Below are 15,247 nucleotides of genomic sequence, written 5' to 3'. Positions count from 1 at the left end.
AAACAGTTATAGGATATATTTCAATTTTAACATCATTTACATCTACCCACTAAATGCCCTGTTTGTCAAAGACATCCGAGCTCCAAGGAATATTCATGTCCTTGGGAAAAGAAGAGGGGAGGGATTGTATTCACACACCTGGATGTGTCCAAAGTCCACGGCCTCATAGTGGAAATGGGCACATTCAGTCAGCTTGGGGAAATGGCCTCGTGTGATAGAAAGCCTGCGAAGCAAGAAAAAAAGACCCTGGAAATGAATCAAGGAAATTGAAAATTCCAAACTTCAATTTCATCAGGAAGCCAAACCATTATGACCAGCCTCCTTCATGCTGGTTAGGGTTTCTAGGAAGCATGAACTCTCCATCTCTACTTTTGGGAAAATATTAAAAGCAATCACTCTAAGCCCAGCCTTACTGTGAACTCTTGAGCCTCTCCAATCCTTAATTGCTTTGTATTTATCTCCATTTTAATTCCACTGCTTGATGTGGACCAATCTTCTGCCACCTGGAACCTCCAGATGAGGCAAGACCCAGAAGTCCTCACATGCTGGCTAGGAATTCTGAAAAAAGTCCCAAGACATGTGGCAGGCCCCAAGTTTGAGACTGCTGGATGCCTGGAGAAGCCTTCATCATCATCAAGATGCTTTCAGACTTTATTATGCGGTTACAAAGACACACCCATGTATCAGCAAGGTTGCATCCTTCCTTTATTATACTAGAGATTTTACTACCTGAGACTTTTCAAGAAACAACAACTGAATGGAAAACTGCTGGTGACCTTCTACTGCTGCACCATAGAGAGTATTTCAACTTACTGCACCTGTGTATGGTTTGCCAATTGCAGATAGGACAGCACTCCAGAGGGTTAACGTCATTGCCCAGAGGATCATTGGTTGTCCTCTCCCCTCTTTGGAAGAGCTTTATAGCTCCCACTGCCTTAAGAAAGTTCAAAACATTCTCAAAGATCCATCTCATCCTGGGAACCCTTTTTCTGAACTATTACCATCTGGCAGACGGTACAGGATAATAAAAACAAGGACAAATAGGCTGAAAAACAGTTTCTATCCCACAGCAATAACTATACTGAATTCTACTGTATAGTGCAATATTAATGCAATATCAGGGGTTTTCAGTTCAATTGTACAGAATGTGAAGAATGTGTTGTTTTTTATGTATAATGTATACTGAAGATGGCATTTAATTTCATTGTATGAGGTGCATAACAAGAAACTAAACTAAACTAAGCTAAACTAAATTTAGAACCCTTCTAAATTTGGCTACTTCTATTTTTCTTTCTACTGTGGCAAATAAAATACTGTAGCAAAGAGAAAAAAAATGCAGATTATATGTTAAATGCCCTCCATCTGGGAGGAGCTGACAAAACTCAAAGCCTGCTCGCACATCACAAGCCCATGCTCCCCAGCACTTCCTCTGCCTCCGAGTTACCTCTTGATTGGTTTTCCTTTGAGGTTACTGGTAGCGTTGCCCAAAGTACGGACTTGTCCCTCGCCTGTTGCATCAATGCTGTCTGTGCTCCGAGCCTGCATGGTTAGAAACAAGAAAAAGCATGCACAAATTTAACTTATCACATGCTGCGTGATTCACAAATGTTCTCCTGAGGTCACTTGTCTTCGCTCAATTTCCACTCTGCACCCAAGAGAAGAAATAGCTGTCAGAGAAATTTCATGGGGGCTCAAGAAGATAATCCCAGGGATTGTTATCAGATGTGGTGTGAGTGGACTTCCGCTTATGCAACAGAATTTCCTTTTCTTCCCTTCCCCCCCTTTCCCCTGCTCCACTCCTCAAATATGTTCCAGAAATTCTTGAGTAGCTGCACAGGAAGAAATGCATTTATCTGACACATCCTCTCTCTCTCTCTCTCTCTCTCTCTCTCTCTCTCTCTTTCTCTTCCAAATAGCCTCCAAAAATGTAATAACCCAATTCCAATTTTTGCCATCCTATATCAAAAGCAAGTAAATCATGTCCTGTTGAGATTTTTTGTAATGTTCAAATCTGCTTCGAGAAAGATCAAGGAAAAGGCGTTATCATTCTAGATATCTCTGGTCATATACTGTTGCAAACGGGCAAAGGTTACCCTGTTTCCCCGAAAATATTACCTCCCTTGAAAGTAAGTCCTAACTTGATTTTTTATATGTGTGCCCAATATAAGCCCTACCGCCAATATAAGCCCTAATTAAGATCCCGCCCACACCAGAGCAGGGGTAAAAATTAAGCTGGGGATGGGGGCGTGGATGGAGCTGCCCTACTACTTACCTTTGGACAGTTGTAGCCAGGCTTCGCACACCCTGACACCTGCCTTGACAGCCCATTTCTTCTGCAGCCAGCAAGGCTTTCCTGAAGGCCTCTGTAGCTGATAACAAAGCTCCAGATTGATCTGGAGCTCTGTTATTGGCCACAGGGGTCTTTAGGTAAGACTTTCTGGCTGCAGAAGACGTTTCTGAAGGCCTCTGACAGTGAAAAGGAGGCCAGGGGCGACGCGTGCAAGTGAGGTTAGTCAGTGGCTGACATCCCTGAAAATAAGACCTGATGCCTTTTTTGGTGGCAAAAAAAATATAAGACAGAGTCTTATTTGGGGGGAAACATAGTATTTTAACACCTTGAAGAATAAATGTATTACAGCAAAAAATGTTTACGCTGTGTGGCACAGCGTCCAATTTAAGTGTTTCTGACCAGACAAGAATGTATATTTAATTAGCAGAATATACCTCCATTGAAAGCTAACTACTAAAATTATTATCGTCACTGTTATCTCAACCATCCTCCAAATAACTCAATGGCATAAAAATATGGATACTCCTCCTTTTGTCCTTGTAAGAACCCTGTGAGGTAGGTGATGCTGAAGGAAAGAGGGTGGCTCCCAAAGAGGGTGGTCCAATGAGCTTGGCAACTCAAAGGTGATTCCCAATGCTGGCACTTCCCAGTGTAGGTCCAATAATCCAATAATTGCGGTAGCTGATTTACTTACTGACTTCTGCATAGCATAAGAGAAGATATATAGGTATCCTCCAATAAACTATAAATGGAAGAGAACCAGCAAGAGGAGTGCAATACTACAAGAGTATCATTTTAGCAAAAGCCTCGGTGGCACAGTGGTTAGAGTGCAGTACTGCAGGCTCCTTCTGCTGACTGCCGAACTGCAATTTGGCAGTTCGATTCTCACCAGGCTCAAGGTTGACTCAGCCTTCCATCCTTCCGAGGTGGGTAAAATGTGGAGTCAGATTATTGGGGGCAATAGGCCGACTCTGTAAACCACTTAGAGAGGGCTGTAAAGCACTGTAAAGCGATATATAAGTCTAAGTGCTATTGCTATTTTGATTCCAATGGTACTATGGATGAGCTCACAATTGGCCTTGAAGAGTTGAAAGGTAATCTAGTCCTTCAGGAGATCTACTCCTTTAAAATCCAACTTCTGGAATTCCTGCTTTGAGATTCTCGAGGTGAGTCTTGTCTTCAAAAGTTGTGGGTGCTCCTCCAACACTGGAGGTTTTTAAGAAGAGATTGGACAACCATTTGACCAAAATGTTCTAGGGATTTTTGCTTGAGCAGGGGAGTTGGACTAGAAGATCTCCAAGGTCCCTTCCAACTACCATTCTATTATTCTATTAGTCTACTGCCTTGTAAAACGGTGTTTCTCAACGTTGGCAACTTTAAGACATGTGGACTCCCAGAATTCCATGCTGGCTTGAAATTTGAAAAATCTGAAAAATTTGAAATCATCTATCAAATTGATGCTTAACTCTACCCTCCCATTCTTCCTTATAGAGCTTTTCTCCAAGTTTCTCACCATCTCCACATCTCATTCGCACTTTGTCGAATCTAATGAACTGCTAAAGTGTTAATAACTGAAGAAAGCCCTCTGTTTAAAGTGGGATCAAAGCTGAGCAGAGCCATTCCTTTCACGACACAAAAACTATATTGTTGTTAATGTAAGCCACAGTATAGGCGGAAATTGACAGGTCGCTGTGCAAGCTTCACGCCACCAACACTTCCTTTTTTTTCTCTTTCAAAATCATAGGTTGCAAAATCACATGTGTATTGGTTTTGCCATTCCCCAGCTCCTCCTTCCAGGCTGTTAGTTGGTCTGTGGTGAAGTGTGGTGATGTCATCTCCTGTGTTATATTTACTACGCATTTCTGGAGAAACAGAATGCTTTCTGAGGCCACCATCTGGCTCTTAAACCTTTTGGATGTTTAAGCAGAAATCCAAAATCTGCGTGATCTTCATGTCATACAGGAGCTGGTTTTGATCTTCCAACCTTAAACCTTCTTTTCCTGAGCATTCTCAAGATATATTGAGTTACAACTCACATCATGGCCAATTTGGGTAGGTGATACGTAAGAATTATGACTCGAAACACCTGACAGGATCAAGCTGAAAGAAGATTGCTCTAAAAGGCCAGGACTAGAAGAGATAAGAATTAGTATCTATCCTGCACATTTATTTCTATTGGAGAGAATCACCTGAGTGAAGAAGGAGCACAAGGAATTGTTTTTGGGTGGAGACCTTCTCCAAAAGTGAGACAAAATATCCACTACTCTGGAGGCCATGATATGAGCCAGCAGACCTGCTGGATGGTGTAGGGTTTCTGACTCAAAGTGGCTTTGAAACTTTCAGTGGGACACTATTAATTAAGCTGTTCAATGTTATTGTTATGAAAAGAACCTGCAATGTAATTGAATAATTTTTCCTCTTCTCCCCTTAATTTTCCTTTCCTAGGAGTGTGGTCAGAGAACAAAAACCATCCTCCAAATTTAGCGCTAAATGCCTAGACCGAGGTATCTATAAGGCCCTGTTAGTTGATAAAGAGAATGGAACTTGAAACAGTGGTGGTATTCTACCGGTTCGGCCCAGTTCGGCCAAGCCGGTTGCGGTGATGAGCAGCATTGACCAAACCGATTCTCTAAGACGCTCTGCTGTTGGGCCCCACCGCCCGCCTGGGCTCCCATACTAACCTTTATGTCCTGCTTTTGAAGCGCAGTTGCTTTGCGCAGGGCAGCAATTGCCACGCGGCACTGCTGAAGCGTCAGGGAGAGTGCAGGATTGCAGGAGGTGACTCAAAACACCTCTGTGCATGCGCAAAGTGCACATTTGGTGCATGTGTGTGCACGAAGTGTGTGTGCATGCGCAAAGTGCACCCACCAAGCCACACACACCGAACCGGTGGTTAAAAAATATTTGAAACACACCACTGACTTGAAGGGAAAAGAAGTTTCCAACCAAGCAGGCAAAAGTCCATCTGGGCCCCCCCAAGAGAAAAAAAGAAGAGAGTTGCTACACATAGTTTATTGAACAACTGCAATTGGTTTATAGACCCCATTGTTTATAAGCCACACTACACGTTAAGTATCTACCTTAAGTCAGAACCACAAAATTCACATTAAAATTTAGTTATGATGTATGAATCTAGTGTATGTGTAGGGTTGTTTGGAAGGAATTAGCCAGGTCTGGAATTCTATCTTCAAATCTACCTGATGCTGTTTGGCATCTTTAGAGCAACAGGTAAAAAAAATTGGATTTTCTCTGTCAACTAATTACTTCTTTACAGTCATTTAAAAAAATTATTTACTCTAATTTAATTTGCCTCATAAGCCATGCTCAGAATCTACTGGGATCGAAGAGCAAGGTAGAAAATTTGAGAAGACTTTTAAATCGTAATCACATTTCCATAGGATCTGCTGAAAATTGAACTGGGGAATGTTGGTATCTTGCTCACACATTTTACAAGATAATAAACAGAAAATAAACAAATACATTTACAGAGCATGGAAATATGCTGAGATATGCTCTCCGGCCAAGATCACCCAGTAAGTGTGATATAACCAATGAGCAATTGAGCCCAAATCTCTGTAAACTGAGTCACACCAATACATTAATGCTAATTCAGTTCAATTCATTTAAGGTTCTTAAATGAATCAGAGGGTTTCCATTTACAAAATCCTGATTTGTACTTAAAGTCAACTCATAAGCATAATAAGCAAATTGTTATAATGTCTAGTGATATAGAACAGATGCATGATTTCACCACCTTTCCTAAAGACTCAACTCTTATACATCAAAAATACAGTATATATATATAAAATCTGAAAACAGAATTCTTGCTGGAACTCTATTTTGATGTTGGATTTACATTCTCAACCTTTTTGCTAATAAATACCATTGATCAACACTCTTGTGTTTCTTTGGCTTCGTTCTTTACAAACCATGTTGATACAAGAAAACTCTAACACTAATCTTATTTCCTCAGGCATTGCAACAAATGTTGTGTACCATTTGGAAATCTGGAGTAGATATTGAAAAAGAAACTGCCTTTTAAATGCCACTGTTGCATATCCCATGATGATGACTTCCTTTTATTTGCTGCTACCTATAAAATTATGCCCCAAACTGATAAGCAAGGCCACTATCGATCTTCAAAAAAGCAATCTTTTCTTCCTAAAATTGTTTTTCCCTACTGTGTGCGTTTCCACGGAAAGTACCTCTCTGACTTGTTCGGCATTTAATATCTAATCTTGCTCCATCATCAATTTTCTAAAGCAATATCTCAAACCCACATGGCGCTTTTCATTACAGATTGTGAAAAGCTAAAAACTGATTATACGTAACATTCAACACCTGGTTTCTTCCATCAACTAGAAACCAGGTTAAAGTAAGTCAAGTCTTAGCTGAAGCTGGCAATAAAATTGTTATCTGGAAAGCTATAGAAGATTGTCAATCTTCACATATGATATGTGTAGCTGAGGCTGTTTTTACTGTATGTAGAAGAATCAACTGGGATTGTCAACATTCATCACATTCTGAATATTCTCCATAACAGGTGTCATTTTTTTTTAAAGCATTTCATAAAGTCTTTGCAAAAACTCACTCTACACTCAAATGTCTTTGAAATCATTTAAAGTACCCAGGGCTCCTTTCTTTTCCAAACTCTGCATTTATTTAGAATAGGGACTTCAATTCCCAGAATTCCTCTACCAGTCACGTTAACTCAGGAATTCTGGGAGTTGAAGTTCACAAGTCTTAAACATGTCAAGTTTGAAGACCCTTGATTTAGAACGTATTTTGGCAGGTAAACTTTAGTTCTCCATCTAAGTCAATCAGTTGAGTGAATGGTTAAGCTGTCCTCAAATGTGTAAGTTGCCCAATTCTAGTCAATTCCCAAAGGACCAATCTTTATGAAAGCAAAATAAAAAATATTCCACTATAGTAGAGCTTAACACAAGCGTGAAGAATGGCAACAATTGTGGGGAGAGAGAGAGAGAGAGAGAGAGAGAGAGAGAGAGAGGAGTGAAGAGTAGTAGGTTACTAACGTTGCACTGATGATGTTACCTAGTTTGGTAATGAAATGTCTGGAAAAAAAAACCCACAGGCTCAGAGAGCACCAAGAACATCACAAGTTCAACCCAAATTACAAATATTCCCTTCTATCATTAGTACTGGATTAACTTCCTCTCAAGTGGGCAACATACAACGATATTCCAATATGATCATCACCTTTTCACCCAAACTAAGAATTTTTCAACCAAGATTTCTTAAAAAGCAGTGCAAGATTTATCATTTGTGTATCTTTCTCTGTCTCTCACAGTTGGGAAAGACAGTATTTATGGTCTTTCTACACTATCTAAAAAAAACCCTGTCATTTCAAATAGATGTAGCTATCAGGTACACATTTCTAGAAAAGCAAAATGGGACACTGAACAATGATAAAATAAGAGGCACTTTTTTTTTCTATCCTAATAGTTCAGGTCAGGATTTGAGCAGCATTGGTTGTCAGAATACGGCATGCAACGGGTAACTACAACAGCCAAGGTTAACCAAGAAGAGCTTGCTTACCTTGTAGCCAAGTTTGTTTGTTTGTTGATTAGATTTTTGTGGTGCCCATCTCTCTAGTGATGGCCCATTGGCTTACTTGTTTCTTACTGACTTTACTGGCCAATGGCTCTTACTTTAATGGCAGTAGGCCAAAATTGTCCATTACATGGGGGTGGGGGGGTGTTGGAAGGTGAGATTAATGTTAACTTAGTGAACATGGGTTTGGTTGCTTGGCTCCAACATAAGGAATACAGGTGCGTCCACATATAATGAGTTGGGGATGAGCTGCTATCCAAGGCACTGCCCATCTCAATCTACTCAATGATAAGGCTCTTCCAGGAATAATCCCAGTCATCATTGAACCTGATTGCCATTGTGTTCTGTGCTTAGACCAGTGTTTCTTAACACCAAACACTCAACAGTTTGAAGATGTGTGGATTTCAACACCCAGAATTCTCACTATGCTGGCTGGGGAATTCTGGGAGTTGAAGTCCACGCATTTTCAAGTTGCCAAGAATGAGAAACACTGACCTAGATCTTAAGCAAGGATTTGTTTATTCATCTTACATTTGCATGTTCACTGTGCATATATATGTAGGGATAGAGGATGTTGTTCCTGTTTTAGAATAAATATGAAACAGGACTTATTAACCTTTTTATGTGGGTTCACATTTATGCGGTGGAAGGGGGAAACATTATCTCTAAGGGGATAGGAAGGAAGAGTAGGACAAGCGGGGGATGGCACTGGGACAACATAGGAAGCATAGCTGAGAATATTCTTCTGCTCAAAAGAATAAAGCTAGGTAGTTACGAGGGTGGACAGTTCTGAAAACAATCCAAGAAAATGACCCTTCCTTATGGTATATACATGCGTCATAGCTGGTGGGGAAAAAAAGCTTTACAGATTTTTGGATCTGTTTCAAAAAAATCTGCAAAACCTGTTTGATTAGTTGAATAGTTGAATAGCAGGAGGACAGCCTGTGAAACCAAGCCCATCCTAAGCCATGTTTTACTCTTTTTGGACAGATTAAAAAAAAAAAAAAGCATTATTCCTGTCCACTCAGCCAAAGTATACATAGAATGAGATACGAATGAATAGATTCATCTATCACTCTAAGTCTAAAACCATTATATGACCAGCTTGATGTAGGTTACATATATCCAGCTACTGATGTTTACAAATCATGGTTTATGTCTTTAGCCCATAGCTTGAAGATACTGAGGCTTATTCAACAACCATAGCTAAAGCAAAATAGCACTGAATAGGATATGTGAGCCAGAATTATGCTGGGTTTCTTGAAGTATTACATTCCAGCTCTCATAAACCATTACCACTGCTGTGGATGATAGGAGGTGGTGCACCAGAATGGGAAGATAACAAAAATGAGGCCTTTGGATCTGACTGGGTTAAGCTAGATGGAAAGAAATGCCTTTTGTATTAGATGTTTCTATTAAACCCCAAATATCAGGAAACTTTGCCTGTTGGTTTTGAAGATAACACAGTGGAAGAAAGTGTCCAGCCAGAAAATAGGATAATATTCCACTTGGCATCATTGACATTTCCATTCCTCCTCTTAATGAATGGCCTATTTCTGCCTTTCTTGCTTCTTAAGAGTGCAAATCCAGCTGACCAGGCCAGGGAACTCATGGTAACAGCTTCCCAAGAACTGAGCTTATGTAAAGTGGAGAAAGGTAATGGGGGAATATGTGGCTCCAACCTAATATTTACCAGATGCAGATCCGATCTAACGTTTAAGATAGCCAAGGTAAGGAAGGCTTGGAGATGTTTCTGAGGGACCTTTTTTATTTTAATAATAAAAAAATAAAGTGTTCCCTGGGCAGAGCCATTTGAACCTGGTTGGGGGGGGTCTCCTGAGGACATCCAAACCGTCGGCACTGCCCAGATCTTAATGAGTTCAAAGACTTTTCCCTTATGCCTGGTTCCCTGGAGCTGGGGAGAGGAAAGGCATTGGGCAAAGGGGCGATTCGGGGACGGGATGGGGGGGATCCCCTCGGAATGAGCCGCCCCCACCCGGACTCCTGACCTGAGCGGGGAGTGGGGGGGTCCGGAGGAGGCAGGGTCTGAGGTTGAGGTTCGCGGAGACTTTCATCTCTGGCCGCTTATGCAACCACGCGCGAGAGTCGGCGAGCCGAGTCAGCGCGTCGCGTCGCGGCGGGGCTGGGTCGCGCGGGGCGCCCCTTCTGGGTTCCGATGGTAACAGGTGCATCGTGTCGCGGCAGCGGGAGAGCCGGGCTTGCCCAGCCCTCCGCCGTCGCCCCCTCCCCAGCCAGACAGCCGGGCGGACGGACAGACCCCGCTCCTGCCCTGCCCACCCCGAGCCTTCACTCACCACCATGGCGCCTCGAGCCCGCTGTGCCGCGCCGACGGCCGCCCGAGCCAGTCCCGAGCCGGAGCGGAGACAATAGGGGAGGGCGCAGCGCAGCCGCCCGACGCCGCCGACGCCCGATCCGCTCCGGCCCGGCCCCTCGGATGCTGGCCCGTCCTCCTCCTCCTCCTCCTCCTCCCTGGGTCTCCAGCCGGCCCTTGAGGCCAGGCAGCAGCCGGGCGAGCGGAGGCGAGGTGGCGTGGGATGGCGCGCTCGTGCCTTCTTCGCTCGCTCCTTGCCTTCGCTTTCTCGCTGGCTGGCTGGCTGGCTGGCTGCGGGGGCGGGTTCAGCCTTTGGAGAAAAGAGCGGAGGAGGAGGAGGAGGAGGAGGCAGGCAGCGGCGGCGGAGGAGTAGTGGTAGTAGCGGGGAATCGATCGCTTGCTTGCAACAAAAGGGAATACGAGCCGAGGCCACGAGAAGGCGGCGGCGGCGGCGGCGGCGAGGCCGGGAAGGTGGCGGTGGGGAAGCGGATAGTTCCTTCTCTCCCCGCCCCCCCGCCTTGCTTTTCAATGCAAAATATCAATATAAATCTATGGATAGATGTATATAAAATATAAACACAAAAAGGGCACCCGGCGAAGGAGCTGCACAAAGGGGCTTCTGTTAGCGCAGCCGGCAACTCTGTATCTCACGACACACACACACACACACACACACAGACAGAAGGAACCTGGAGCCCTTTCTCCCCGCTTTCTCCGATTGCCTCCCCCCCCCTTCCTGGAGACCCCGATATTTGCCAGGTCCTCCATCCAGTTCATTCGCGCTGCTGCCGCCGCCGCCCTCCTGCCCTGTAGAAACCCGGCGCCTGGGGAGACTTCACGTCCCTCCTCCTTTTTAGCACATTCAAAAAAAAACCACCAATATTTATTCTTTCCCCCACATTCCCCGGTCCTTGTATAAACCAGCCACCTCCCTCTTCTTATATTTTCTTTCTTTTCTTTTTTTTCATGTAGTCACCACGTAGGACTACAACCGTGTTGCTTGCATCTTTACAATTTATATTGTTTTATTTGCTCCCTAGCATGATTTGATTGCTTATTTAGTAACCTACGACTATCACTAAGTGTTGTACCTTATGATTCTGGATGAATGTGTTTTATTTTTTCTTTATGTTTCCTTGTGTGTCCAATCACACTTGGCTAATAAAGAATTCTATTCTATTCTATTCTATTCTATTCTATTCTATTCTATTCCATATTTTCTATTCTATTCTATTCCATTCCATTCTATTCCATATTTTCTGTTCTGTTCTGTTCTAGTCTGTTCTATTCTGTTCTATTCCATTCCATTCCATATTTTCTGTTCTGTTCTGTTCTGTTCTATTGTATTCTATTCTATTGTATTCTACTCTACTCTACTCTACTCTACTCTACTCTACTCTACTCTACTCTACTCTACTCTACTCTACTCTACTCTACTCTACGGCTGGTTGTGGCTGAATGAGAAAAGAGTTGAAAGCACTTGTGTTGCTCCAGAGAAGGGTTGTCACCTGGATGGAGTCAGGTCCCATTTGGAATAGGTTGTGTTCCCCCCACCCCAATTATCCACACCTACCCCTGCTTCCAAAATCTTTACGTTCGTAGGTCCACAAACAAAACCAAGCCTGGATGATTACCCAGGAACAGGGGGTCGGCAACCTTAAATACTCAAAGAGCCATTTGGACCCGTTTCCCACCGAAAACACCAGGAGTCTCAAAACCTGGGTGGGTGTGGCCAACTCAATGTCACTCCCACCAGTCACATGACTCGCCCACCCCTGCTACGCCTACCCAGGTTTTAGGGCTCCGGGTGTCCCTTCCTCTTATTTGTGTTTTTTACTTTCTCGGGCCAGGCGAGGAGTGACTGGGAGGGGAGAGTAAGGGGCAGGGGCAGCCAACAGGGAGCCACAGCAGAGGGCCCAAAGACTCGCATGCAGCTCCAAAGCTGCGGGTTGCTGACAACCCCCCAGGAATAAGACATAATAAATCAGAGGTATTGAAGAGGCAGAGAAGCCCTCGCCCCTCTCACGCACAAAGGTCACTCTCCAGATGTGATGGGCACTAACTCCCAAAAGCCTAGTGGCTAGTTAGGGATTACGGGGAACAAAGTCCATCACCTCTGGAATTCAGGAAGGGAGTGGGAGGAAAGCAAGATTGAAAAACTGTTGCTTCCTAACTACTGAAGGAACAGGAGAGAACAAGCTAACTGGGATCAAGCTGCCTGTCAGCTGGTGCTCCATGCAAAATCCAAGAAAGAAATACTTAGACTCCATTAATTAGAGAAAAGATATCTTTTGCTGGAAATCAAGTGGTAGCAACAAAAGAATTCTGAATCTGAGAAAATGAGCGCGTAAATCACATATACAAAGTGATGACAACGTTCCCACCCCCAATACTTCAATTGGCTCATCCAATTAAAAGTTCTGTATATCATCATGTGGGCATCTCCAGGTGGTGATGAGGCCTCTGTCCATTGACCTTGACATATTTTGATAAAGAGTTGCAGCTGCACACAGCATAAGATAGAAGCCTAAGCAAGAATCTACTCCCTCCCAGCTTATACAGTTCTGGTTTGTAACACCTCCAGCTCACTTCCCATAACCATATCCACCCTCTTCCCCCTGTTAATTATGACAGCCGAAAGACACAAAGAGAGAAAATATTGAAGGCTGACACTGCCGATTTGAACCCAAAGCCCGTCTCCTGCCTTCTTTCATACACATCAAAAATTATCCTATAAAGGCCAGAAGGACCATCATTCTTACAGATGCTCAGATGATAGTTTTCCCAATCTTTAATATCCATGAAGGAATGTTTTGTGCATTGGTGCAATCCTGCCCTTACAAAAGCTGACATGGCTCTGTCATCCTAAGGAGATCAAGCCAAGGTAGACGACATAGTGAGATTCCAGTATCTAATGGAGTAAGTTATTTCTCAATACGGGCCCCAGCTGTATCATCTGAAGCGTGGATCCTCCCAGGTCACTCAGGGAGGTCAGCTGAGATCAGTGCTGACAATTCAGGAATCCACTGAGGAAGCCCTATTAATCAGCAACCTCTCCCATTGTTTCTGATGCAGTCAGTGCAAAATAACAGGTAACCTCATCAGTGCTGGAAGGGAGCAGCACTACTAGCGCTGATAATTGCAAATGAACATTGCAAATGAAATGTGCGTGCAAGAAAAACCACCAAGCTCACAGAGCACCAAGGACCCCACAGATCAACCTTGGGCAACAAATATTCTCTTCTATCGGTACAGGTAAGTCCTTGACTTATGGCCACAATTGAGTGCAACATTTCTGTTGCTAAGCAAGACATTTAAGTGAGTTTTGCTCCATTTCTTGCCGCAGTTGTTAAAGGGAATCGTTGCATTGGTTGAATTAGTAACATGATTATTAAGTGAATCGGGCTTCCTCGTTGACTTTGCTTGTCCGAAGGTCCGAAAAAGTGACCACATCAGCCCAGGACACTGCAAACGTCATAAATATGAGTCAGTTGCCAAGTGCCTGAATTTTGATCGCATGACCATGGGGAAGCTGCAATGGTCATAAGTATGAAAAACGGTCATAAGTGCAGTTGTCATTTAGAACAGTCACTAAATGAATGGTTGTAAGCCAAGGACCCACCTGTCCCATCCTGGAATCCCCATTCATCTCTCTCTCCTATATTGTTTTTTTATCTACCTTTTTATTCCAACAAAATTAGGCTTGATTTGTACCCCAGCATTACACTCAGGAAATTATCAGCACCCAAGTTCTGCTGAGAAATGGCCCCCAACCTCCATCCCAAGGAACCATACAGAATTTCTTGCTGTCTCGGGTCTGTCTTACCCTGTTATTTATATTCTCTGAATCATCAAAAATGCTCTCCCAGAATTTTATCCGTGGGATACACATGCGTGGCTCTCGGTTGCTGAGGCTAATGCACTGGAACCATCCTAGCCTTTTCTAGGTTCTTTTAATGCTCTTCTCTGGTCAATCAATTTTTCCAATCAAAGCTATTTTTCCAGATTTTCTGTATCCGGTGACAAAAGTGCTTGGTTTGCAAAAAGGACAATGTGGTCATTTACTCTCACCAAGAGTAGCACGAATGTTACTTTCTGAAGGTCCTGGTCTGTAAATCATCCTGTAGCGCTGGATTCTATAAATTGGTATTTGGTGCATTGTGGGTGATTGGGCACGAAGTGGGTGACCTTCACTTTCTCTCAGCCCTAGGAAGGAACAATGGCCAACCACTTCTGAAAAACCTTGCCAAGAAAATGGCAGGGACTTATCCAGGCAGTCTTCGAAAATCAGACATGAGTGAACAGAAGGGAAGATGATGATGTGAGTAGCCTGAACTTTGTACACACAACACACACACACAAAATGAAACAGGGCACAGCTGAAACTCATCTTTCAGCCCGTTCCTTCCTTCCTTTCCAAATCTACTTGATACTGAAGGGATCCTTTTGCAGGAATGCAACATAGTCTAGAAGCATTGAGAGATCTAACTTCCTCACAAAATCAAAGGATGATGTTGGTTGTAAGTGTGAAAAATGTTACTTTTTTGATGTTATAACTTCAAAAGGCCACTAAGGGAACTGTTGTAAAGTCGAGGACTACCTGTATTGGAGAGAAGTATTGTTATAGTTGTAAGTCACTTTTTTACTGCTGACATAATCCCCAAACAGAGATCCCACTCTTTAAAGTGGGTGTATTTGCAATAAAACAACTTTTAAAAAATTGTGTGAGGACAGTTGGGTAAACTAAAAAAGGAGAAAGTCTAGAAAAACAATACAAGCAGTTCACACTTGAATGCAACTGAAGTTAATTTACATGCTGTTGAGTAAGGTATGTTCGGTAAATCAGTAGCTGCAAAAGAATCTAGGAATCTGACTGTCTTGAACCTACACGTTGGAACTTTTTTTCTTACCCAACGTTCAAGACAATTAACAATTTCTTTATATATAAAATAAGTTAGGCAGGCAAGAATCATGACCCTGTAACTAAAAGACCCATAACTGTGAGACATCTTTCTCAGACTGAAGCTGGCCTGTATTTATTTTCCTTTGTAGAT

The 15,247-nt window shown here is 43.1% G+C and overlaps 1 protein-coding gene across 1 annotated transcript in view; it reads right to left on the bottom strand.

The window, feature by feature from the left end:
- The window catches only part of ARHGAP33 (Rho GTPase activating protein 33), a 41,380-nt gene extending 30,924 nt beyond the window's left edge, over positions 1 to 10,456 (bottom strand). Inside the window, exons 1-3 of the mRNA XM_087939895.1 lie at positions 10,177 to 10,456; positions 1,445 to 1,539; positions 139 to 223 (exon numbers count right to left, since the gene is read on the bottom strand). Of these exons, the coding sequence (XP_087796021.1) occupies positions 139 to 223; positions 1,445 to 1,539; positions 10,177 to 10,182 (186 nt within the window). The 5' untranslated portion in view covers positions 10,183 to 10,456. The remainder of the gene's footprint in view (positions 1 to 138; positions 224 to 1,444; positions 1,540 to 10,176) is intronic.
- Positions 10,457 to 15,247: the final 4,791 nt, after the last annotated feature.

Source organism: Pseudonaja textilis, chromosome 10 (genome assembly GCF_049901715.1).
Source record: "Pseudonaja textilis isolate UNSWEBS1 chromosome 10, rPseTex1.2, whole genome shotgun sequence".
NCBI classification, from domain to species: domain Eukaryota; kingdom Metazoa; phylum Chordata; class Lepidosauria; order Squamata; family Elapidae; genus Pseudonaja; species Pseudonaja textilis.
Note: the sequence above shows the minus strand (reverse complement) of the source record. Positions and strands in the feature narration are given on the sequence as shown.